Here is a 27,023-nt window from a genome sequence, read left to right as displayed (position 1 = left end):
CATTCTTGTTCCTGTCTGGGTCAATCTGCTCTGATGCTTGTTCAAGTCCTGCACTGAAATAGAACTCCAAAATCTGATGCATTGAAGAAAATTACACCAAGATCATTGCCAACAATTACATGTTTCAAGTGTGCATTGCTCCTCATGGTTCCCCCTTTTTCATTTTATTATCCAGGATTATATGATGCATTCAACTGAATTCCTGCAGAAACACATGATTTTTAGTGGCTGATTAAAACACCAAAGATGCAGGTTGGAGATCGTTTCTAACCTTCCAATAGGGATGAAAATGTAGAAAACGCAGATGACGATGCTCCTCTGAGCCCCAGTGAAGAGGTCACCGATTATGGTGGGAGCAATGGTGGAGTAGCTGGCCTCTCCAATCCCAACCATAGCTCGTAGCAGTATTAGGAGCCAGAAAAACTACAGAGATCAGGACATGGGCACAGGTCAGCAAAAGAGATATGAGAGGCTTAACAGATGGCATTCAAACTGCAAAAACATCAACAATTGATTAATATGAAAAGAAAGCCAAAAGAAACTGCAGATTGGAACAAGTTCTCGCTTTCAACTACAGTACTTTAGAAAAAATGTTTGCCCCCTTCCTGATTTCTTTTTTTTTTTTTTTTTTAATATTTGTCACAATTAAATGTTTCAGATCATCATAAATTGGATTGAGATGCTTTGGCATGACCTTAAACAGGCTGCTCATGCTGGAAAACCCTCCAGTATAGCTGAATCAAAACAATTCTACAAAGAAGAGTGGGCCAAAGTCCTCCACAGCAATGTGAAAGACTTTTTGACAGTTATCGCCAATGCCTGCTGGCAGTTGTTGCTGCTAAGGGCACTCCTGTTTGAGGAGTGGGTGCGCATCGAGGGTGCATAAAAGAGGAACAGAGGTCTTACTACAGGCTGCAGGAAGAGACATTTTGTCATCTTTTTGAGTCGCTTTACTCGTGTGAACACATCTATTTCTCACTTACCGACTCAGTGACAAAAGAGCTGCCTGCTGCCGTCACAAGCCACACACAAAGTCCACCAATCATGATGTACTTCCTGTTGTAGCGGTCACCGAGGTATCCAAAGAGGGGGGCCAGGAGTAAGAAACTGCAGATGAAGACTGTGGGCACAAAAATAAGAATCACCTCTGACCTGATGACGAGACAAGATGTTGTAACTGCAATGAAATGTTCTGAACATGTATAAACCAATAAGTATAAACAGACCTCCACCACACAGATCTCTGACTCACATAGAATAGAAAACACAACACGAGTCAAAGCGAGGGTGTAACGTCTTATTATTCTGTCCTAAAACAACCAACACTGATTGATCTGCATTTAACAGCTTGCAGCACATGTTGCAAGAATTCATCTTTAGTGATAAAGATTTAAAGCAATGCCATCAAATGATATGTGAATGTTAAATGAGGATGCTGACTCAGCATTCACAGCAGTAAATTAACAGGATTTAGCTATAATACGTGCACTTACTGGCCACTTGACCCTGATTTGAAAATAGTGGTTTATGTAGTTTTACCAAATAAGCAAAGCACAAGAATCAGATAAATTTTAACTAACAGGAACGGTGTGGTTTAATCTAGTTTCAATACAGGCCATGATAAGGATGTGCTGCTCAGAGTGTAGAGATAACCTTTGACTCTAAAGTAATAGAGGAAGTGCAAATGTGATACAACTTTGGATAAAACTGGACCCTGAAATCAACCAGCTGGTCTTTTTCTTTCTTACAGAATGCTGTAAAGACCTAACCACAAGTTTCTGTTCTAAGGCACCATCAGGCTGCACCTGACCTTTATGTCTACATTCACAAAAAAGTAAGACTCCCTTATTTTAACAACTCCAGCACCATTAATGTCCCAAATCTCAGCCTGAGAAAGAAATGAAGTGAATGCAATTATTTTTCAAGTTTGTTGTTTGTTCTATGAAAATGCCTTACAGTTTTGCAGGTATAAGTTTAATTTTTCCATGTTAAACTTTCATGACATACAAAGATATCATCTTATACCTTTACGAAGTATTCAGACCCCTTTCACTTTTTTTCAAGTTTTTTTTTTTTAATGTTGCAGTCTGATGCTACAATTTATTTTTTCTCTCATTAATCTACACTCAGTACCTAATCATGACAAAGTGAAAACAGAATTTCAGAAATGTTTGCAAATTTACTAAAAAAGAAAAACAGAAATATCACATTGGCATAAGTGTTCACACCCTTGGCAACATTTCTCTCAGTCATTGCTGGGATGTTTCTACACCTTGATAGGAGTCTGTCTTTAGTAGATTAAATTTATTGGACATGATTTGGAAAGGCACACACCTCTCTGAAGAAGGGTTAGGGTAAGCAATCAGATGCCAAGAGCCTTAGGCTGGCCACTCACTACAGGATTTTAAGCCCAATTTGAGGGCAGATTTGCCTCCCCCAGTGATCGTTGGGGAGTATCCCGAGTGGAGCCTCATTGCAAACGATAATTTGTCTGAATAGTCCGCGTGCGTGTGGTGTCAACACAATCATTGTACTGCTCCAAATCAAGTTGTAGCCTCCCAGATGTCAAATTGTAAATTTCAAACATGTTTGATAGTTATGATTGTAGGTCACAGTGCCTCTAACAAAGATAACGAACAGACCAGGTAGCGTCACCAGCCGGGTTATACATACTTTACCGCTCAAAGGCCGAAACCCAACTGTAGTCTTCTCCATTCCAGCCATTCATCCTGAGTCTCCTCCTTGTTTCATGATTTTTGCTGCACCCATAACATGTGGGCTGCACGTAGCTCAGGGGTTAGCACTGTTGCCTCACAGCAAAAAGGTTCCCAGTTACCTTTCTGGTAAGGGCTTTTCTGTGCAGAGTTTGCATGTTCTCCTCGTGCATGCGTAGGTTCTCTCTGGTTACTCCGCTTTCTCCCACCACCAAAGACTCTAAATTGTGCCTGGTTGTCCGTCTCTATATGTTAGCCCTGTGATTGACTGACGACTACTTCAGGGTGGAACCCACTTCTTGTTATTCTTCTAAAGTCATGTAATCACACGAGGTAGCTGGCAGGTCGGCAGGTGTACGGTCTCAGTGGTCCAACAGCCTGGCTGAGTCATCATATGAGAGTGCTCAGAGGATCATAGGATGAAAAATCATTTTAGTTTGTCTTTGTGTCTGTGGACTCACACATTTTAAAAGTTGTTTTACTACTAGTGTGTGGCCAGCCAGGCTGCATGGCTGTAGCTGTCGCCTCACAGCTAGAAGGTCCCTGGTTTGTTTGTTGGTCAAGGCCTTTCTGTTGCATGTTCTCCCAGTGCACGCATGGGTTCTCTCCGGGTACTCCGGCTTTCTCCCACCACCAAAAACATGCTCATTAGGTTAATTGGTGAATCTAAAATTGGCCATAGGTGTGAGTGTTTGTGTGCCTGGTTGTGTGTCTCTATATGTCAGCCCTGCGATTGACTGGCGACCAGTCCAGGGTGTAGCCCGCCTCTCGCCCAATGACAGCTAGGATAGGCTTCAGCCCCCCTGTGACCCCTAACGGGATAAGCAGTATAGAAAATGGATGGATGGATGGGTGTGGCCAGCCTTAGTAAGGGAGGTGACCAAGAAGCTGATGGTCACTCTGACTGATTCCAGAGATCCTGTGTGCAGATGGGACAAATTTCCAGAATGACATCCATCCCTGCAGCCCTCCACTAATCTAGGCTTGTGGCAGAGTGGTTAGACAGAAGCCTCTCCTCAGTGAAAAACACATGAAAACCCACTTGGAGTTTGCAACAAAGCACCTGAAGAACACTCAGGCTGTGGGACACAAGATTCTGTGGTCTGATGAAACCAACATTTAACTGTTTGGCCACAATTCTAAATATTATGTCTGGAGGAAACCAAGCACCGCTCATCACCTGCCCTATATTATCCCAGCAGTAAAGCATGGTGATGGCAGCATCATGCCGTGGGGGTGTTTTTCATCAGCAGGGAGTGGGAGGCTGGTCAATGACTCAACGCATACAGCCAAGTCAACATGAGTTGCTTAGGGGCATCTCTGAATGTTTTTCTGTCTGACTGTGAAGCAACAGGCAGCTTGCAAAACATTAATTTCAAAGTAGTTTCCTTTAAACTGCAAAGAGGCTGTGTTTGTGTTTTTGTTAATCATACCTGTTTGTAGGAGTGCAGCTGTACTGTCACTTATGTCAAAGAATTTCTGCAGGTTGAGCAGGACACCTGTTTGACAAAAACGCATATGTTATCTAATGCAATGAAATGAATGAGTCCTTGTGTGCACAGATGGCCATAACTAACCTGCGATTGTGTATCTCTCCATGTAGTTGAGCAGGTTGATGTAGCAGAGCACAGCCACAGCGATCTTCGCACGTTTTGGAGAAATCCTCTGTTTCTCTGGTGTCTGTGGCGTGAGCGATGAGAGGCTGTTCACAAAAGAGCCATAATGTAGACCCGAGCTGGAACCCACACTCCACCGAGGCCTGGGCCCGTCCTGAGGGGACATCACTGATACCTTTGGCTCCATAGTGAACAGCTCTTTATCACCTGAGAGTGGAGAATGGATGGTGTAAAGATAGAGGGAAAATCCACACTGTGCCTTGTGTGGTAGTGAGTGTAATAGGACAATTTAATAAAGCTAAGTGACAGGACAGAAATAAGCTTTAGACTGGGGAAAACACTTCATATGAGGATACACATTAAAGTTTTTTGCTTTCATAGTTGTAAATGCTCTCTGAACATCACTAAACTGTAAGAATTTATTATGCTGTACTTTTATCAACTTAATGTGACATGGTGAGTAATAAAACACATGATATTTGATGTCCTGTGCTTCACATGTAATCTAGTTTGGTTTAGGTTGGGGAAACACTTAAGAAACAGTCGTGTTACACAAAAGACACTTACACAACAGTGTGTACAAACTGTTGCAAAGACAGTGTGTCAAAATAATCCTAAAAGAAGAAGGAAACTTAGCAGTAAAGATACTCTTTCATTGTAAAGACCAGTAGAAACAGAAGAAAGGGGTCAGTGGTACTAAGTCTCACACTACTATAGTAGTCATTGTTTATTAAGGAATAACTTTGTCCTGATCCTGCTAGCCTTATTCATACTAATCAATCATCTGAGTCCTTACTGAAATAAATATCTATACTTTAGTATTATTTGGTAGAAAGACAAGACCTCAGTACATTTAGAGACATTTCGTACTATTTCATGAAGAATATTAGCTCATTTGGAATGTGACGATAGCAACACATCTCAAAAAAGTAGGAATGGTGCAACAAAAGGCTGGAAAATTAACTGGTACAAATGAAAAAAGGAGGAGCATTTTGCAACAAATAAGGTGAAATGGCAACATGTCAGTAACATGACTGGGAATAAAAGAAACATTCTAGAGAGGCAGAGTCCCTCAGAAGTAAAGATGGGCAGAAGTTTGCCAATTTGGAAAAAATTGTGTCTAAAATGGTGGAACAGTTTCAAAAAAATGTTCATTAATACTCAGTTGTAAAGACATGCAAATAAATCCCCCCTCTTTGCAAGTTGCAGAATGTGCAGGAGTTTTTTTTTAAACTGTCTGTTGGATGCCTTGCTCTCCAACACACGTGTCCAAGGAAATAGATGTGCAGTTCACCATATCATCCACAAATGAAAGTTAAAGCTGTATCATGCAAAAAAGAAGCCATATGTGAACACAGTCCAGAAACAGCACTTTCTTCTCTGGGCCAAAGCTTATTTAAAATGGACTGAGGTGAAATGGAAAACTGTGCTGTGGTCAGACGAATCAAAATTTGAAGTTCTTTGTAGAAACCAGGGATGCCATGTCTTGTGGATTAAAGCAGAGAGGAACCATAGCTTGTTATCAGCACACAGTTCAAAAGCCTGCAACTCTGATGGTCTGGGGTTACGGTGTGGGTAGCTCACACATCTGGAAAGGCACTATCAATGCTGAAAAGTATATAGAGGTTTTAGAGCAACATATGCTCCCATTCAGGCAATGTCTTTTTACGGAAAGCCCTTGCATATATCATTAGAACAATGCTAAGCACATATCAAATCCGTCACAACAGCATGGCTTCACAATAGAAGAGTCTGGGTGCTGAACTGGCCTGCAGTCCAGACCTATTATCAGCAGAAAACATCTGGAGCATTATAAAACAAAAAAAATCCAGCAGGAACGTTGGGACTGTCCTGGCACTGTTGTAGAACCCTGCATCAGACAAGAATGGAACAACATTCTTCTCCCAAAAGTCCTGCTCTTCTCATTTCCCAGATTTTTACAGACTGTTGTTAAAAGAAGAGGGGATGCTGGTAAAATGTCTCAGTTTAAACATCTGATATGTTTTTAGGTTCTTTTGTTAATAAATATGGGTTAATGAGTGCCCTAATATTTTTGCAATTGGGGTTGTGTTACATTTTAGCTCATGAGACTCCATGGCAGTATTGATAAGGTCAAATGTGTTGATTGTCTGGCTTTAAAACAACGGAGCAGACCTACCATAACTTGTGATTGGTTGATTGACACAGCAGAGTGGTGGGTGTATTGATGAGCCTTGCAATGAATCATTCATGCTGATGTTTCCCTTTCTTTTTTTTTAGTTTCTTAGTGTTTGTTTGAAGTATGACTTAAAGAGGCATGACTGGTCACAAGGAGTCACAGGTTTACTAGAGTCACTTTTAAATTTAAAAAACTATATGTGCATGACATTAAGTTCCAAATAGTACAGCTCCGTTGAATTTTCTTGCATTAGACAGCTTCAACATTATTCTCCCATAAGCTGCGTCATGCATTTTGCACCATTTAGAGATGCTTTATAACAACAGTGACACTATTGTGCATAAGATAGCTTAAGACCTGGCTGATACTGTGGTTATTCTGCTTATATCATCCAAGTGAAACCTCTAGTTGTGGCTGTGAATTCAACTTTGTGTAAAAACAGTTTTCACTTACCTGCTGCTGATGCCTTCTTTGTACAGTCTCCTCACTTTATTCCATATCTGCAGTTGTCAGAGGAGTCTCAGCGTGTCTCTCAGTGGGTCTTCAGGATACTGACGCAGGCCTCTGCTCTCGCACTCCCTCCTGAAGAGATATTAAGTTAGAAAAAAGGACCTGCCCACTCTGACGGGTCATATGCTCTCATACACACATCTTCACTGTGATGTAATGCTGTAAACAGGCCACAGAAACACTGAAGACATAAAAAAACTACTGAAGTTTCATAACTCTTTTATTACCAAAACAACACAGTGCAAGGTTGTATGTGTTTAATGTAAAACAAGAGTCACAATCCATAGTGAAAACATCATCTGACAACCCGCTTTTATAGCACAGCACGAGTGCTGTTGTAAGAGTGTGGCCCTTTAAATTTCAAGCATTATCTAATCATATTATCATATCTTAGTATGGTTTCTGCATTCTTTCTTTTAAGAAGCAAAAAATATGACCAAAATGTGTTGAATCAGAATGTTATAGTGGCCTGATTTAGTTTAAATTGCCCACATTTACTCACAGCAGGTAGAGTAAAGACTTGAGATAGTCCATGTGAGTGTCAGGCTGATGAGTTTGTATGACTTTTACAAGTGGTCACAGTTCTTTCTTTGAGGCAGGCAGTGAGGAAGTAGTAATTAAAAGGCGGTAACGTTCTTCACCCAGAATAACTTCTGACTTCCTTTTAGCAACTCTAAGAAAAACAGACAGGTCAAAGCTACAAAAGTAGGTGTAAAACGCTTTAAGTTCTCGTTTTTTGCATTCAAGTGTGGTTAGGGCTGCAGAAAAATCAACTTTCATCCACTGAAAATCTTTTTGTGCACTTTGTTCTATTGCAGTGTTCAGCACCATTCATAAATATACTCCAAACGCAGATGCAGGGAATGGGAAAACATTTCTGTTCTTGGTACAGCCCCAAATCTTCTGTGTAGTTTTATGTATCAGTTAATGCATTCAATTCTCCCTCTGCACTGACATCATATGGCATAGCTCAAGGCTCGATTCTTGCCCCTGATTTGTTTCCACATTACATGCTCCCATTAGGCCACGTCATCCACCGTCACAATGTTCCATAGTTTTGCTGATCACACCCACTTATATCTATAAAATCAGAAAACACTCAACTGGCGACACCCCAAAGAAGTTTGAGTGATGTAGGACACTGGATGTCACTAAACTTCCTACAACTGAACTGTAACCAAAAAAGTTGCTTCTTGTTGGCCCAGGACAACAGATTCAAGCCCCTTTTCCAAAGCAGTCTGACTGCAGACCGCAGATTTCAGACATCCCTCTTGCAGGCCACTTATGTGAGACACAGCCTGTGTTAGAACAGAAGTGATGTTGTTTGCTGGTACAACATTTTAGAAGGGGTCTTTAAGAATTCAAATTTTTTATGAGTGATGGCTAGCAGTTAAATTCATGAAGTAATCAGATTGGAAACACGACAGACTAAGAATTATTTTATAAATAAAACAAAGAAAAGATCAGAGGTCTAATCCAGGGAAAATTATGAATAGACCAATTTTAGAAGAAGTTATGCAAAAACTAAAGCTATTGTTACTATGCAAGCTATGCAGTAAATGTAAGTATGTCAGGCAACGTAGCTACATTAGTTTAGCAACGGAAACTTAAGCAAATGTGGCTAAAGCTTAATACATGACGAAGCTACTACATTAGTGTGATGAAAATCCCATTATAATCTACATTATTATGTGTTTTATTACCATATAAGGAATTGTAGAAGTTATTCTGATGTTTTTATACCACAGCTTTGCTGTGACACCAGCTGTGTGCCTTTGCAGAAGTATGTCATGTCATCTTAACCACATGCTCATCCTGTTAGTTCAAACGGTTGACCCCTTCCAGATAATGAACTTTGCTCTTAACTTTTCAGTGTTTGTGTAAAACTGTATGTAGATTTATGTTGTTACTATTAGCTGTGAGATGTGAAGAAAATGTTTCTGTACGAAGGAATGCAACCCAGGAGGTACTTTGAAGCAGGGAGGCTGCAGATTCAAGGATGTTCAACCTGTTAAATCAAAGTGAAGACTTTCTCTTCTCAAACTCCCTAAAAGGGAGGCTGTTTATTCTTCACTAGTATCTGCTCTGCACAGACTATGTTGACTTAAGTATACGCCCACTCATGAAAAAACTGTAACCATGCATCCGTATATTACTGTGTTCACAAATCTTTCCTCCAATCGGGAGGAAGTTGCATCTTATGATAGCAAACTGCTCAATCCCTTGCAAGTAAAAGTATTTAAAGACAGCTCATTCTCTTGTCATTTTTCTACACTGGCACCACCGGTCAGAGGTGGATGAAAGGAATTTTTCTGACAATTAGCTTTAGCAGTTTTAGCATAAGCTAACGTAACTAACTTAGCTTTGTTAGCTTTGGCTACCATAGCAATGTAATTGGTGTCACCTATGTAGCTTATTTAAATAGCCTTTTGTTAGATTTAGCCTTGCAGGTTAGGTTTTTAACTATCAAGCTAAAACTTTACAAAATAAAATCAGATTAAACTCGAGGTCGGGGTTAGGGTAAGGGTTGAGGTGAAAGGATATCATAAGTTAAAAGTCAAAAACCTGACCTCCAAAATCTGATTTCAAAATATTTAATGAAGCAGAGGGAACAGTCTTACAGGAAAAAAGTTTGTCCTCTGTGATACTCAAATGCAGCTAATGTAGCTAAGGCTAATGCTAAAAAAGTGTTATTAATATAATCTGAATATGTAGCGTCACTTACATAGCTAATGTAGCTGAAGCTAACAAAGCTACATTAGCCACATTAGCTTATGCTAAGTTTGCTAAAGCTCACAGAGTGACATTGCATTGGTAGTTAATGTAGTATTGTTAGCTACAGCTAACTTTGTTAAAGCTTACATCGCTACATTAGGTACATAGTGACGTAGCTGCATTAGCTTGAAATTTTTGCTCAAACTAATGCAGCTAAGGCCAAAGCTAAAAAGGTTTATTTACTTAAATTATATAGATACCTTCCCTTACATTAGCTATTTTAGCCATCTTAGCTTATGCTAAGTTTGCTAAAGCTTGTAGCTAAGCTATATATGTGGTTAATGTAGCTATGTCAGCTATAGCTGCTATGTTACTACATCAGCTTTAACACGTTAGCCAAAGCTCACGTAGCTATGTTATGTATTTAGTAAATGAATCTACATTGCTAAAGCTCATGTAATAAAAGCTGATCTTGCCACATTGACTGACAAAGTATTGTTAACTATGCAGCTAGCATACAAACAAAAGCTTAAGCTAAAACTAACAAAGCCACCGACCACTTAACTTTTTCCAAAACGGGTTTATAATTATTACCTCCGCCTAGGAGGTTATGTGATTAGGTGGGTTTTTCTGTTTGTTTGTTTGTTGTTAGTTTGTTAGCAACATAACTCAAAAAGTCATGGACAGATTTTGATGAAATTTTCAGGAAATGTCAGAAATGGCATAAGGAAGAACTGATTAGATTTTGGCAGTGATCCGGATCACTGTCTGGATCCAGGAATTTTTCTAAGAATTCTGTACTATTGGGAGATAGGGCTAATGGCGGAGCTCTGCACTGTTACCACTTTTCACCAGGAGATGGCGGACATGAGTAACTTCAATCCCAGCAGCATTTTGACTGTGTTTCCATTCAAAGTTTTGGAGTTTAAAGAGTTTGAAATACGCATGCCTGGTCGAGGAGATGAGTCAAAGCGTAGCAGAGAGAAAGACAGCGAATTGTAGCGAGAATACTCACAATGCTGGGAGGAATAGAGGAATATTCACCCTCTGCCATGACTTTCAGTCATCCAGTGAAACCATGGGAGAGACTGTCAGTGCATCTGTTGGCACCAGCAGGCAATGCCCCCACTATGCCAGTCCACCCATAGGGATGCCAATGCTCTTCATCACAGTGTTTCCACCTTGCTGGGGAGAGGGGCACATGGGAATGGAATTTCTCCAGGAATTTTTTAAAGGATTCTTCTTTATTTGGAGATAGGACTAATGGCGGAGGTCTGCACTCTCTGAGTGCTTTTCTAGTTTACTCTGGATTGGATCTATGAATTTTTTTCTTTTTATTTATGAAGTCTGTAATGTTTGCAGTTTGGTTATTTAGTGAATGTAGCTGTCAGACTTTGTTTATGAATAAAGTTGAATTCAGAATAAAAATAAGATTCACGCAAGAAACTCTGGAGTAATATCTGACAGTAACCTAAGTTTTGATTAAGGAAAATAATTAAAGGGATTTAGCCTTGCTTTATTATCTTGGGAATATCTCCAAAATCAGGCCAGTTTTATCTTTTAGCTACACTGAAAGAATGATTCATACTTTCATTCTTCATTGCTGGATTATTGCACCGTCATTCTTAGTGCACATAACATAGCCTAACTTTAGACTGTACAGAATTCCACTAGATTTCCCACAGAAACAAAGCACACTTCCCACATCACCCCTGTTATAGCGTCAACAGGGCCTATTTGATCAGCACCTTTAGGCTTGCCAACTGTGCCTAAGTCAAGGCTGCAGTCAGGGTGACGGAGCTTTTGCTGTAATGGTCCCCGGTTATGGAACTGTGTTCCACTTTGTGTTCAGTCAGCAGACATCCTTTCTACAGTCTTATCTTTAAGATGATGCTTTATTTTATTGGAGTTGTATGCAGTTTTACTGTCTTTGCCTCTCAGCTTGGTTTAACTTTAACTGTATTTCCACATTTTTCAACTGTATTTATAGTTGTGATTGTCTCTCTTCAAATAAAGCATTTCAATTATGAAATCATCTCACTCATGACATTAACAGCTCAAAAGGATTATCTTCTTTCATCTTCGTGACAAAAAAAACACCTCCTTAAACCATTACATTTGCACTTAGATAACACAGCCTCAATTTCTTAAAAAAAAGTTTGCAATATAGACGCCTCTCTGTGGTGTTTTTGTCAGCTGCTTTGGAGAATCACTAAGAACAAAGATTTCTATCTGTGAACCTCCAGACACCAAGCCAGGAGCAATAAGACCTGAAATCTCTGACCAGAGCTGTCATGAACATTCATTTTAACCTGTAGATTTAAAGCTTTACAATGTAAGCCTATACTGTATATCATACCAAATGACTAAAGCTCAAATAATTGACTGTGTAGCAGTCATGGGGTTTCTGTAGCACACATAGCAGACTTTGTGACAAAAAAAGAAACACTCAGGCACACAGTCACTGACCACCTACACTGTCTGCACCACTGAAGAGCATTTTGCAATTAATCAACTTCCTTCTTCACTGTTTTGCAAAGAGTGTTTATTAGAATAAAGATAAAAAATAATCTCAAAGAACGAATGCTTAATATGTGGCACTGCCTGTTTGTCTTTTCTTCTTTCAAAGGTTTGTACTTTCATTAGTGTTTGTTTTTTGGTATTACTGGTAAGAAATACTGGTAAGAGAAAGTGTAACCAAAGTCAGTTTTGTTGTTTTGAAGTACATTTTGGTGGAGTTCTCCCAAAGCTGTTGAGTTTATTTTACTTATCGCCATCTGGTGACCAATGTGAGTAATACAGTCAATAATCAATCACCAGTCAGCAACACAGGAGTGCATCAGTGCTCGTTCTTCTGAATGCAGAGAAATTAAGGCCAAAACACTTACCACTTTTGAACAGACAGAAGGCAGAGACCTTGTTTGAGGTCTTGGGGGGGTCATGACGGTAAGCAAAATCAGGGTTCATCAGAAAATGGTTTTAGGGGGCTTTATTTGTTTAAACTGTAGTTCAGTATGGCCTTTAAAAAAAAATTACACTACTTTTCCTGAAAACAGAATGACCTTTTTTGCATCATGTTTACAATGTAAATGTGCACACTGAACTAAACAATTTGGAAAGTAATATCAGACTTTATAGCTAACATTTATGTCCACAAATGTAAGGATCACAGAAAATCAATCAAAACTGAGACAACTTTACGGGAGAAATGTTGCAATAATTGCAAAAAAAGGCAAAAATGTGCAGAAGTGGCAAACATTGTCAGGAAAAAAGTGGGAAAAAAGGTTAAAAAGTGAAAAAAGGGTCAAAATGGCAAAAATGGATCAAAAGGTGCAATTAATTTATCAAAAGTTGCAAGGAAGGCTTAAAGAGGCAAAAAGGGGCTGTCGAAATGGTGATAACAGGTCAAAATTTGCTAAATTTGGTTGAAATACGCAGAAAAAAATGTTAAAAGTGGAAAAGTGGGAACACATGAAATGTGGGAAATTTGGCATACATTAGTTAAAAGTGTTAAAAGGGGTTAAAAGAGGCAAAGAGGGGAAAAGGGGGTAAAAACGGGCATGGAAAGTGGTAAAAAGGGGTTGGAAATGACTGAAAAGTTGGTTGAAATAGGCGCTAATGGGATAAATTTAGCAAACATTGGTTTAAAGTGGCAAAGGGAGGTTAAAAGAGGTAGAAATGGACAGGAAAAGATGGTGAAAGGGGTTAAAAAGTGGTGTTGCTGGGTTGAAAGTGGCAAGAATGGTTAAATGATGCAATAATGGTAGGAAACTGGCAAAAATCAGTTTTAAATGTGGCAAAAAGGGCAGGAAAAGATGGTGAAAGGGGATCAAAGGGTGTCAAAAAGTGGGTCAAAAAGAGAGAATAACTCGTGAAAAGTGGTCAAAGAGTGGCTAAACTGGCTGGGGAAAAGAGGGAAAAGGGTGTTAAAAACTGGCGAAAAGACGTTTGAAATGTGTTCTGCAATAGAACAAATATTTTCAGCATTAGAACCCAATAAAAGCTTGACACACCTTTCAGCCCCAAAATGAAGTCACTGTTTGAAAGGATGTCAGTGCATTGCTACTGATCCAATTCACAAATTGATCCCATCAAGAAATCACAACCGGGGAGGGACAGTTTTGTTTTTAGGGGCCCAGCACATTCTCTGGGCAGCACTATCTGGCACCCATACACGTTGGTGGAACAGGGCAGGGCATAAACATATTGTTGTCGTACAAGTATCCAGAAGGTGGCAGGAGAGCACATACAAAACAGACTGCTGTGTATTTTCAACGAAGAAGAAGAGACCAGAGTAGCAGGAGAAGGCGACGAAGAAGAAGAATGAGGAGAATGCTAAACGGAAAATAGAGAGGACGGAGTACTGTTTAGTGAACGTTAAATTAACGCTGTTACCTCAAAATATTACCATTGAACCTAGCTGCATTATATCCGCTAAACTATGACAGAGCCTCAGTCAGCGCTGTTACTCAGGAGACAGCTTGCAGGTAACTAAACATTGGTGAAACTGCTGCGGAGCTAACGGTATCAGTTAGCTGCCGTTAGCTGTGATTCAAACGACGGAGCTGGCGCAAACTGTTTTTCTTGAACCTTCCACACTAACGTTCATGTCCCAGAACAAATACTCTAGGAGGAAGATATAACGGCGGTGTTTGAGAGAAACGCCACTCTTTGATAGAAAAACCTCCCTCCGAGTGCTGACAGTGACAGAGTGACTCATTTAGTACTGTGTTTAGATGTTTCGTGGTGATTTCAGGAGAAAGCCGCTGTCAGAAGTCCCAACGACTTTGTAGTACTGCGCTAGCTGTTAGCCTAACGTTAGCCCCTAGCTGCCTCGATGTGTTTACATATATATAATCGACATAACAACCGTTCTAATGCAGTCTAAGTTGTTTATTTTCGCTGCCTTTATAATGAATGATCAACCTATCTCTGTATTTGTGCACAGCTAGTGGTGTTGCACTAGTTGACCCATTTCCATCGCTAGTCATATTGAATTGTTGAAATGTGTAGCAAACAGGCTACATCTGTAGCTGCTGTCACTGTTGTTAGCTTCAACAAGCCAGGCTAACAAATGTTAATCTCGCATTACCTTCATTTAACCACTTTGAAATGAATTAAGCGCCCTCCTCACACAAGACAACCTTTACGAGCTTTAAGATCAAACGTAAATGTTCCGATAATGTTGCAGCAACGTTATCAGGTAGTTTGATGAAGATTGTGTGTTAATCACATATACAATCTGACAGGGACATGGTGTACTTAGCTATTATATGCGAGACATTACCTCAGTAGAGATGTTTAATTGAGCTGGATCCAATGATTTTGGAGGGAAATTAATTTAAATTATCTTATGTGTAAGAATTTTAAATTAACAGTTTAGGTTGTACTTGCTTGTGTTCTTAATGCACGTTCAGATTTGAGACTGTTAGGAGAGATAAAAAATGTAATCTAGAATCTGAAAAACATTTTCTCAGAGATAGTGCTTTGAGGACTTAAAATGACACTTAAAATTATCATCATCCCTATCAGCACAGAGGCAGCTTTTATGAAAAATGATTGTAAACAAATATGACAAAGCTAAGATAGCAGTTAGTGTACAGTATTACTAGACAATTGCTCAAAATCCAGATTAAATTGGAATATGTCCTACTGCAGTGTTCAAATCACAGTAATAATACAATAATATCTTTGGAGTTAAAATTTATGCAGTTAATCCATGTTTCATTTCAGTTGCTCACAAGAATTATGACATGAGCAATTTTCAGCCCTTTAGGAGTGGCACAATAAACAAGGATGGCACAAAACAATCAAGGTGTTCTCCACATTTTCAGCTAACCAGCCTTACTGGAATAAGACAAAGTATGCAGAAACAATAGTGACTAAGTATCTTTGAATTTGTCTTAGAGATAGGGAATTTCTTCTGGATTTCTTGACTCAAGAAAAGAAAAAAATCTTTACATCCATCACACTGTGCAAATGAAGAGTGAAACTGGTATGAATTATCAGCACCCCAATATATATAGAAAAATGATCCTTGTATATGTCATGATAAGAGAAGTGGACATATCTTTTACCATTTCTCTCTCAGGATGGTTCTTAAAGTACTACAAAATGTTAAAAATGAGGGTTCTAACAAAACTAACATATCTAGTTTTGTCTTAGATCATGTTATTAATTCTGGAATTATTTTGATAATTTTATCTTGATCTAGTGAGTACGATTGGTGCTTCATTATCAGCAAGTTATGCAAGTTTAATCCCATGCTGCTAATTACTCATTTTCATGTAAAGTCTCACAAGAACTAGACATTTTGCATACTTTGATATTAATTAATAATGACTAGCCTTTTGTAATTTTCTTTTGCATTTAGAGCTGAATAAAAACCCTGTGGAGGGATTTTCAGCGGGCCTTATAGAGGACAACGATCTGTACAGATGGGAAGTCCTCATAATTGGGCCTCCAGACACTCTGTAGTAAGTCTGTTTCTGTTATTTCCCTAAGGTATTTGGAGGTGATGTTTTTATAATGCTCAGTCTTTAAATAATTGCCTCTAATGTTCCATTGATTTGTTTGGTATTATATTTTATTGATTTTCCTCCTGTTTTCTGTTTTACAGTGAAGGTGGTGTGTTTAAAGCTCATCTGACATTTCCCAAAGACTACCCTCTCAGGCCACCTAAAATGAAATTTATTACAGAAATTTGGCACCCTAATGGTAGGTACAGTCTATTCACACAGTGGTTTTTTGTATGAAGAGCTGTTCTTTTTCAAAGACAGGCTATGTAACCACGAAAACTTCATTTGAGACTCTGGGTGGTTTCATTTAAGGTATCCAGGACCGGAACTATGCACACTTGACCCAAAAGTGTGGTTAATTTGATCAAATGGGTCGTTTTCACCAAGTGGTCCAGTTCAGTTTGGTACAGTATGGTATGCGTTTATTTGCGTTTCCATTAAAGGGTCCCAAACAACTGACTAACTGAGAGGGTTGGCACTGACGTTTCAGAGTGTGACACGACTGCTCAGCTGGCCTGAGTGACAAAACATGGCTGTCTGCTCTATGAAGAGCAGGTTAGAATGGGATTGAAACAGCCTAAAATCTATTTAAAGTAGGGATATTTGGACTTGACAGAGATCTATACTGTTTCTTGGACTGTCAACATTTATATATGGTCAGAAATCAAGTTTCCTGACATTATTTGGACCTGATTTCATGGACACCAAGCAAAAGCTGAAGGCACATCATCTCAGATCTTTAGTAATGGATGTGAAACTGAAGTTTTGTAATTATGAAGTTTTTGATCAGTTCTTTCTCTGCATTTACTCTAGGTAATCTGTGAATAGATCTCTCTGGTTTTGCAAAATCTGTTACGGAAAATCTGTTGATTTATAAAGGCTGCCTTATTACCTCCGCCAAGGAGGTTATGTGATCGGCAGGGTTTGTTAGTTAGTTTGTTTGTTAGTTTGTTAGCAACATAACTCGAAAAGTTATGGACGGATTTTGATGAAATTTTCAGGAAATGTCAGAAATAGCATAAGGAAGAGCTGATTAGATTTTGGGAGTGATCTGGAACACTGTCTGGATCCAGGAATTTTTTTAAAGGATTCTTCACTATTGGGAGATGGGGCTAATGGCGGAGGTCTGCACTCTCTGAGTGCTTTTCTAGTTTATTCTGTGATAAATATCAGTGGACTTCATTACTGCTTTATTGATTCTGTGATAAATATCAGTGAATTTCAATACATTTGGTCACCTTTGATATAATTTTACTGTATGATTTGCTGAGATTTTCCTTTGAGGTAAGAGGAAGGAGAATGGTGTCGAGCTTAAAATATATTATTCACTAGATGCTTGTTGTAGTTGCTCTAATAACCCAGCTTCATCTTGTGTCTTTATTATTATACTGTTACAGCTCAAAACATTCTTTAAGCATATTTCATCAGCTTAGATCTGTCCTGACTGTGGTGAACAACATTAAGCTGTACTTATTAAAATGATGGCACTTTTTAGCTGCAACAAAGCTGTTTACTGCTTACTTCTGCTGTGTTCTGTCATTACCTGTGATGTCACATGCATACCTCCTACAGTCCACTCACCAAGTGAGGGTACGCAAATGCAAGCTATTTTGGGCTTCACTGTACCCAGCCATACCAAACTGCACCCAGTCAAACTGGACCACCTGATGAAAACGCAGCTAAGGAATCTCATTTGCTAGAGAGCCCTGGCCCAGATGGGCAGCAGCAAATTTAACAGCAACATAAGTAGACACATATACACCAAAATGTACCCCATTTTACTAATGTTAAAGATTTAATACCTTACAGTGCATTATTACTACAGAATATTTACTTGCAATTCATAAAATGTGATTTACACTGAAACATCTCTATACCTATTTATCACGAATTCATAATGCTCCACATCCCTTCTGAGATTTTTTTCCAAACTGGTATCAGCATGAGATACCCAAGTGAACTTTGAACACTTCTGTCATGAATGTAATAAAATAATGTTCTGTCATTATAGCTTAGTGTGTTAAAGGTTATGTAGTATTTAACTATGAAACGGATTTTATCATTTATCTGTGTTCTTTAAGTTAAACTAATTTGTACTGCCATACTGGCAGCTGAGTAGTCAGAAGTCTTTTTTTTTTTTTAAATGAGAAGTAATGCAACCAAATAAAACTTTTGAAAGCTTTTATAAGTCACTGAAATTTAAAAAATGCAGTCCTGTTATTGGATCAAAATTTGTAATCAAGTATGATATTTCTATCTAGTGCAGTGAATATGATAACATTTTAAATTGTACTTCACACTCACTGCTCCTTGGCTTTTTGATATACCGTAATTTTACAAAATGGACTTGGTAGTGATTAATACATATACACTGACTGGCCACTTTATTAGCTACTTGCTAGTACCTTGTGGGTTGGACCTCCTTTTGCCTCCAGAACTGCCTTAGTTCTTCCTAGTATAGTTTCAACAAGGTGTTGAAAACATTCTTTTAAGATTTTGTTGCATATTGACATGATAGCATAATGCAGTTGCTGCAAATTTGTTGGCTGCACATCCATGATGCGACTCTCCCGATCTGCCACTTCCTAAAGGTACCCTGTTGGATTGAGATCAGCTATGGGTTGCATTATCTGTGCGTAAGTTCAAATGAAGCCTAATTTTGAATACAAGTTCTTACTTATGACAGAGTTTACGCTCTACTAACATTTAAAGTGTTGCACCAGCTGAGATAGTTTCAACGTATACTTAAGTTATAACTTAGGTATTACACCTTCCTCCTTCTAGGTATAAAGCCCTCAGTCAAAATGGCTGTCATGGTGATAGTTTTGAGAGGGGGGGATGATGAAGAGGAGCTGAGGATTTCACCGTCAATTCTGTGCCACTAGTGTGTTCTCCATGATCAATAACACTTTTGTTTTCCCTGAGTGGAGATAATTTCTGCCGACCTCCATTAAATTTCCTCATGTTTTTAGCATTTTCACCACTCGATGTCAGTGTTGTTATTTTATCCTGGTTCTGGGGTCTAGGCTTTAATAATCACCAAGGCAAAATACTTTGTCATATTTTTTCATCCACACTCAGCGCTGTTTGAGGATTAATGGCAGTAAGCACAAGTTACTGCAGCGTTTAGAGAGAATTCAACATGAGAGGCCCGGTTGTGACAAGCCCTATGTTGAAAAATGCTTTTCATTGATTGGTTAGATTAAGCGAAAACGTCACATCTGCAACAATATTTTGGTTAGTTTGGACGCAAAGCTCTACTAGTTAATATCAACCTTGCGTTTCTGTGGTGCAACCAAACAATGACACAACTTAAGTTACATCTTACCTAGTTAACATAGGGTTTAGTGTGGACCTGACACCATAACTTTAGACATTAGTTATGCATTGCTTGTGCAACTTGCTGCTGGTGAATGTGGAGGCCATTGGATTACGGTGAAGTCATAATCATGTTAAGAAACCAGTTTAAGATGATATGAGCTTTGTGTCATGGTGCATCATTTGCTAGAAGTAGCCATTAGAAGATGGGTACACTTTGGTCATGAAGGGACGGACATGGTCAGTAACAATACTCAGGTAGGCTGTGGTGTTTGAAACCATACTCAATTGGTACTAACAGGCCCACAGTGTACCAAGAAAATGTCCCCCACACCATTACACCACCACCATCAGCCTGAACCTTAAGGTGGGATGGATCCATGCTTTCATGTTGTTTATGCCAAATTCTGACCCTACTATCTGAGTGTTTCAGCTGAAATCAAGGCTTAACAGACCAGGCAACGTTTTTCAATCTTCTATTGTCCAATCTTGGTGAGCTGTGTGAATTAAAGCCTTAGTTTCCTGTTCGAAGCTGACAGGAGTGGCACCTGGTGTGGTCTTCTGCTGCTGTAGCCCATCTGTTTCAAAGTTCGACATGTTGTGCATTCAGAGATGGTATGCTACATACCTTGGTTGTAATGAAGGGTTATCTGAGTAACTATTGCCTTTCTGTCATTTCAAAACAGCCTGCCCATTCTCATCTGACATCAACAAGGCTTTTTCTTCCACACAACTGCCACTCACTGGATATTTTCCCTTTTCTGGACCATTCTCTACAAACCCTAGAGATAGTTTTGTGTGAAATCCGAGTAATCCGACATACTCCCACCAATGTGTCTGGCACCAACAACTCTGCCGCATTCAAAATCTCTTAAATTTCCTCTCTACATTTCTGGTGCTCAGTTTGAACTTAAGCAAGTCATCTTGACCACGTCTGCATGCCTGACTACATTGTTGCTGTCATGTTATTGGCTGATTAGCTATTTGTGTTAGTAAGCAATTGAACAGGTGTACCTAATGAAGTGGCCGAGGAGTGTATGTCAAAGCTTTTGCTGAAAAACAAAGCGGACAAATGTTTTTCATATAATTTAATAAACCTGAATATGAATTTGTTAGGTAGTTTATTTACCATATATCATTAGAAAATCAAAATAAGAAGAAAAGATTTAGATCCATCATACTTCAGTTATCTCTAATATTTTCTGCCTCTTTTTTCTTTCTAGTTGACAAGAATGGAGACGTATGTATTTCTATTTTACACGAGCCTGGGGAGGACAAGTATGGCTATGAGAAACCAGAGGAGCGCTGGCTGCCAATCCACACGGTGGAAACCATCATGATTAGTGTTATCTCTATGCTTGCAGACCCTAATGGGGATTCACCAGCTAATGTGGATGCTGCGGTAAGGTTACTTCAAAAAAGTGTAGTACAACAATTAGAGGTGATCTTGTGCATTAGTTTTTCTCTTAGAAAACCATAACTATATAACAAATAAGCTTTTTATATAAAATGCATAAAAACTTCATTAATTTGGATTTTAGATATAAAAATGTCCATCTTAATAATCTTTTATCACTCCTTTGCAGAAAGAGTGGAGGGAGGACAGACATGGAGCATTTAAAAGGAAAGTTGCCAGATGTGTACGAAAAAGCCAAGAGACTGCGTTTGAGTGATATTGAGCAATGATTTAGCTTCATGTTTTCAGGGTAAGTTAAACCATCTCAAAGCATACAGCATGTTGTTCACACAAAACTCCCTTTGTTGCTGGTTTATAAGGTGCAACTCTCCAAAATAAATGCAGTTAGATATAACACACATGGAGTTTAAAATGCTGTCATTATCACAGCAATATATATGTTAAACGTTGCATGATTGCCTTGAAGTCTTATGCCGGCCTTACACCAGAAGACCTTGCTAAAACTCTTACAAGACTCTATAAAGACTGACACCTGAGACCCTCTCACATCTAAAGACAATTTTCTGGCAAGCCTTTGAGTTTTTAGTCTCAGACTGCGATTTTGTAAATACTGGTGGTCACCAACTACAAGACTAGAATACAATTCTTTTTCAGTTTTTTCCCATCATGCATTTGTTGGACACAACAACATTTTTTGAGCAGAGAACAGGATGTAGATAAAGATGGAGATCGCATTTGAGTTAATCTCTTATAACCTGATGTTTTTAAACCATTTACATTAAGTAGAAATGAAAGGAAAGTTAAACATCGAAGCAACTTTGTATGTTACTGCAACAACCGAGGAACTATCCCAGAAACACTTCAGAATAAATGTACCGTATGAAAACGTGAGTCGCCTCAGCATGGAAACAAACTGATCGGGCTTTTACTTTGAAAATCCCAGTGACGGCTTACCGCACCTGTCATGTCAGCCTGGAATGAATTGACAGACAAGGCACACAAACACACAGGTGCAGAGATCTGACTGCAGCTCTGAGCAGAAAAGTTTTTCAGTCTCTTGAATTATGAGCGGACATTCGGCGGCTCTAGAATAATCTATGCTCACGTTCATATTTTGAAGCATGAAGTGAAATAATGTGCTCATGCATAACACTGGCTCCCATTGGTCGTGGACGACAGTTGCGTCACTGAGAAACACAATTTGCATACAACCAGACTAAAGACTTAAGACATTATCAAACATGTTTGATATTAAAGTAACACCAAGACTGAAGAAAGACCACCTTAAAACGGCTAAAATCAAGTCCCATGGCCACCTTAGACCTAACGACTGAGACAACAGGAGTGAGCTGTGACTTTAGCAAGACTCCCATGATTTTACTCCGACTTTTGAATTTTGTCTGCGACTTTAAAACCGGAGAAAAAGTAATTAGGTGTAAGGCCGCCTTAAGTTTGTCATGCTTTTGAACTGTCATACACAAAATTAGAGCTGCTGTATTCTGGCAAAAATCATAAATATGATGATTTAGATTGATACTGAGGTCATGATTTCTAAATAAAATTACTGATTTGAAATCTGGATCTGTGTGTGAATTTCACATGGTTAGGCCTCAGTAAATCATTGTTGCCTTGAGAGGCAACATGAAGTGTTTCTTTTTGGTGTGAAAAAATTCATAAGGACCGATTCTGTACAGAAAAGGTTGATGAGGTATGGTCATCTAAATTATGATTAATGCACATCAATAAAACATACAAACCACTCCACATTTTAGAGGCTGTTGTCATACCTTACAGCTACAGTTAATTTAGAAGGAAAAGGATTGCATTTACTGATTGCAGAAGAGATAGAGAGAGATTTTTTTAATTAATGAATTAAATTAAATTAACCTGTAACCTTATGATTTTAATCATTAAAATAGTGTGTGTAAACAGCCTTAGTGATTTATGACTGTTTTCTGTAATAAAAAAAAAAGGTTTGAAAGGGGCCTGCACATCTGTACAATGTTGCAAAGGGAATCCAGTAATGAAATAACTGCTCCAGAGACACTTTCAGAATTAAATGTTGCTAGAAAACACAGATAGTCTAATAATTGAAAAACCGGCAGTGATTTTACTTTGTATTTCTATCTGGAAGTGTACTGTACCTAACAGTCTCACCAGGGACGTACTGACAGGATGCAGAGTTTGCAGACAGTGAATCTGCATTTGGTACAACTCTTTAACTATGGAGCATAGACACACTTCAGTGGTCTCAGATTGAAAATTTATCTCCCTTGATGCTTCATTTAATCAGTCATGTATTCATACATGCCCATGGTTTAAATACAGACATCGTGCTGTGTGTTGCATTGAGGGTTATTTGTGTGGCACAGTGCACTTGTTTTCATGTGACACACAGCAAAGATGATGCGAGGCATGAAAATTCTGAAGGAGGAGAGGGAGAGAAGGTGATGCAGTGATGCTGACAGGCACTCATCCTGCATCTTTTAAAAACGCACTGTCTGTGGCTTTATGGCAACTGCAGCATTATACATTTTAGCAGTGCAGTGTTGTAATGAAAGGTTTAAAAAAAGAGAAACAATGTTTCCACAGAGAGTAAAGAGACTGCACGGGCCATGCTATGCACATCTCCAAGTTTATGCTCCGTGTGACAGCCTGCAGCACTTGCTCACACTCATGAGACAATGGTTAGGGGATTTCATAAACTTCTCTGTTTCACCCAAGTGTTACACAGAGCATCTGCAGGCTTCATGAGTATAGTCCTGTTGGGTTCTTTCAGTCCGTCCGTCTCTCTCTTTATATTACGCGCACATGTCAGGTGATGCAATAAATTATTTATGTAAAATTAGATTAATTAACTGCATTTTAAACAGACTTATAAAGTTGTTCACCTCTGTCTATGCTTGGTTTATTTGAGCAGGGCAAAAATCTGAGCCCATAGCATCAACAGTCTATGGGGAATAACCCCATCCCCCTAATGCTGCAGTGATATGAAATCATGGAGCAGTTCATCTCAGTATGGTCTGTTGTTACGTGATGTTACTGCCTTCATTGAATGTTAACAGCCAGCTATATGCTGTGTTTTTGTTCATTGTGGGGTGAATTTCACTAATTTATCAGCAATGATGGCCTACGAGTCAATAAAAGTATCATAACAGAGAGATTTGTACCAGAAAATAGAATCCCTGATCTGTCTCTGCTCTTTTAAAGCCTCAATTTTTATGATTTTGAATCTTAATTTTAAAAACTTAGAGATGTTTTTCTTGACTGAAATTTGGCCAGGTGGTTCACAACACAGTGGCCTGTCACCCACCAACCCACCTACCCATGTTCTATACCGTTGGGGGTCGCGGGGGACCTGGAGCCTATCCCAGCTGTCACTGGGCAAGAGGCGGGCACACCCTGGACTGGTCGCCAGTCAATGGCACCCTGTCATACAACAAACCTAAAATAAAGATTTTTTTATTACTTTACAGGGACTTTAAAGACGCTCCATATTGTGTGTTGACTACATATTGACTAATTTCAGGCATGATTACATTGTTCTGTGAATGATGGAGCTTTATTCCTTACTAGAATGTGAGTGATGTAAGTGATTAGAAATTGAAGATTCTGGAGTCTAAAAGTAGATTAAGAGGGTCTTGGAAAAAGGTATTAAAAAGTATTAAATTTATTATCAGATTTTCTGTGTGTACTCTGTCAACCCATTTTACTAGCTGCATATGTTTCACTTCCTCTTTATCACTTCATACTCTTTCCTGCAGTTACTGCCTTATTAGTTATTACTAGTTATTGCCTTCTGTGATTGCTTATGCTGCTTCCTAAGGTCTCTGTTTTGTTGTTTTCTTTCCCACAGGTCTCCAATTGAAAATCAACATGGCACTGTTTCCTGCACTCTTCCACCCTGTCGTCAGGCTCGTCCTTCTTAATCGTGGCAGGAACAGACTGGCTACTGTAGGCTGCAATAGAACACAACAGTGACTACCACGGCTGACAGAAAACTGCCAAGCAAGTGCCAACTCCAAAAAAAAAAAAAAAAAAAACAAGAAATAAAACCCAGAAGATGACAAAACATTTTTCAAGTCTATGAACTGCTTCAACATTCAGGAAGATATTGTAAAGACGTGTAAATAGAACAGACTAAACCGGATAATATATAAACTCCCTTTCCATCCACCAGGACACTTAGACCAAATGAATAGCGCTGGTTTCAGATCCGTTTATTTTTCTTCTTTTTCCCTCTCCGCTCCAGCATGCATTAGCTCTCTTTAGGTTGCTTTAAAAGGTTTTTATTGAATGAGGATGTTGTCAGAGGAACGTCAGCATCAGTGAAGAGCTGGATTGATTCGAGCCAGACGTGACCTGACTGATGAAGGTTCTCTTTTTCTTTTTGAGGAATACCGCCATATTAGAAAACACAGCTGTTCTTTTCTTGTGGGTTCATAAACACTCATGGAACTCATCATCATGTGTGCACCCTGAATGATTTTTTTTGTTTGGAGTCTTACCATCCTGTTTAGTTTACTTAAAAAAAAGACAAAGTTCATGTTAGTTCTTGTGCATGCAAAACTTTTTATTTTTTCAAAAGTGCCTCCTAATAAAATGCTAGGCCACTTCACTCTGCTTTGAACAATTGTTAAAAATGGTGAAAAAGTATGGAGAAATTATGTACCACATATGTATAAATTTATTTAATAGCGAGTACACAGGGAATCTGTATAATTAGGGTATTGGTAATAATTTGGTGTAGCAATAACTCCTCGAGTATAAAGTGTACACTTGTTAATTTTGATATCCCAATACAGTTTGAGGTCCTCCTCTAATTTTTTTTTTTTTTTTTTTTTTTAGCGGCCTCTTTTCCTTGTCTGTGTTGTCCTCAGTAGAAATTGTTATGCATGCTTTATCGTACCTTTTTTTATTTTTTGGTTTGATCTGCTGAATGTTTCTGGGATTTTGTTTGCGAATGTTCGGGTGTTTGTGTAAACAGTATGTGTGCGAATTGTTTTTCTGATTCTTTGCCCTCCAAATCCACAATCTCATAATTATTCTGCTCACTGAACTATTGCAGTTTTGCCTAATGTACAAAAACAAAATACTGATGTATATTTTTCATGTTATGGAACCTGTCACCTGTAGTGAGTTCTTCTAAAATATGACTTTTTCAATATTTACTTGTGTACTTGTTTCATTGGTGTTTTGATATAAAGATGAGGATGAGATTATTAGCCCTCTTTGGAAATTTAATTTTCATATTTCCTAAGTGCCCTTAAACTGAGCAAGGAATTTTTAACAGTGCCTTTCCAAACATTCAATTTTTTATTTTGGATGCTTACATTATTTTTCTTTGCACACAGATCAACACTATTTCACAAAAACTACCAGGGTCTAAAATACTACCCCCTGATGCTAATAGTCAGTTGTGTCTCCTTTTGCTGGACAACAGCCTGCAGTTGTTTGTTGTAGTTTGGAACAAGTCTCAGACACGTCTCCTGAGGAATCCCAGCCCATTCTTCTTTGGTGAATCTCTCAAGCTCCTCCAGATTTGATGGTCCTCTGACATGGACCTTGGCCTTCAGTTCACCCCACAGATTTTCAATGGGTTTCAAGTCAGGGCTTTGTGCAGGCCAGCAGTAACTTTTACTTGGGTCTTCTGGAAGTAGCTTTTCACCAGGAGTGACTTATGTTGATAGTCATTGTTGTGTTGGGAGACAAAGTGACAATCCTTCTTTCATCATGATTCCTTTCACTTTTACGAGATTCCCAGTTCCAGATGCACTAAAGCATCCCCACTCCATCGCCATGTTTCACTGTTCTTTGGGTTATACATCTCTTCCTTCTTTCTCCAAACTAAGCAATGTCTCTACTACCAAAGAGCCCTTGTTTGGTCTCATCTGAGCAATGGACATGTTTCCAGTATGCAGAATTTTTCTCCATGTTATCCTTGCATACTTCAGACTGGACTGAAGGTTTCTCTTCAGCAGAAGTGGAGTTTTACTAGGTTCATTCCTGTGCAGAGCTTGTTGATTGTCTTCTTTGAGACTGCAATACCTGACATGG

At 38.9% G+C, this 27,023-nt stretch overlaps 2 protein-coding genes across 3 annotated transcripts in view; one reads left to right on the top strand and one right to left on the bottom strand.

Moving 5' to 3' along the window:
• The window catches only part of spns3 (spinster homolog 3 (Drosophila)), a 45,470-nt gene that overhangs the window by 13,812 nt on the left and 4,635 nt on the right, over positions 1-27,023 (bottom strand). Inside the window, exons 1-6 of one of the 2 annotated variants that reach the window (XM_041800994.1) lie at positions 7,501-7,544; positions 6,942-7,070; positions 4,292-4,537; positions 4,148-4,213; positions 984-1,120; positions 272-423 (exon numbers count right to left, since the gene is read on the bottom strand). In XM_041800994.1, the coding sequence (XP_041656928.1) occupies positions 272-423; positions 984-1,120; positions 4,148-4,213; positions 4,292-4,517 (581 nt within the window). In that variant the 5' untranslated portion in view covers positions 4,518-4,537; positions 6,942-7,070; positions 7,501-7,544. Of the gene's footprint in view, positions 1-271; positions 424-983; positions 1,121-4,147; positions 4,214-4,291; positions 4,538-6,941; positions 7,071-7,500; positions 7,545-27,023 lie in introns of those variants that run through there. The other variant, XM_041800993.1, reaches the window with a different exon arrangement.
• Positions 13,999-26,133, top strand: ube2g1a (ubiquitin-conjugating enzyme E2G 1a (UBC7 homolog, yeast)). The gene is made up of 6 exons (XM_041800995.1): positions 13,999-14,200; positions 16,087-16,189; positions 16,333-16,430; positions 20,773-20,951; positions 21,136-21,255; positions 24,823-26,133. Exons 1-5 carry the CDS (start codon positions 14,155-14,157, stop codon positions 21,220-21,222), a joined length of 513 nt encoding a protein of 170 aa, XP_041656929.1. The 5' UTR covers positions 13,999-14,154; the 3' UTR covers positions 21,223-21,255; positions 24,823-26,133.

This window comes from Cheilinus undulatus, linkage group 12, assembly GCF_018320785.1.
Source record: "Cheilinus undulatus linkage group 12, ASM1832078v1, whole genome shotgun sequence".
NCBI classification, from domain to species: Eukaryota; Metazoa; Chordata; class Actinopteri; order Labriformes; family Labridae; genus Cheilinus; species Cheilinus undulatus.
The sequence above is the reverse complement of the archived record's forward strand: the minus strand, read 5'-3'. Positions and strand labels throughout refer to the sequence as shown.

Excerpts from the sequence above, each read along its gene's own strand:
- ube2g1a (XM_041800995.1), top strand. The coding sequence starts at position 14,155 with ATGACAGAGCCTCAGTCAGCGCTGTTACTCAGGAGACAGCTTGCAG. Across the intron at positions 14,201-16,086 it reads ACTCAGGAGACAGCTTGCAG|AGCTGAATAAAAACCCTGTG; the intron begins GTAACTAAACAT and ends TTTTGCATTTAG. Across the intron at positions 20,952-21,135 it reads CAGCTAATGTGGATGCTGCG|AAAGAGTGGAGGGAGGACAG; the intron begins GTAAGGTTACTT and ends ACTCCTTTGCAG.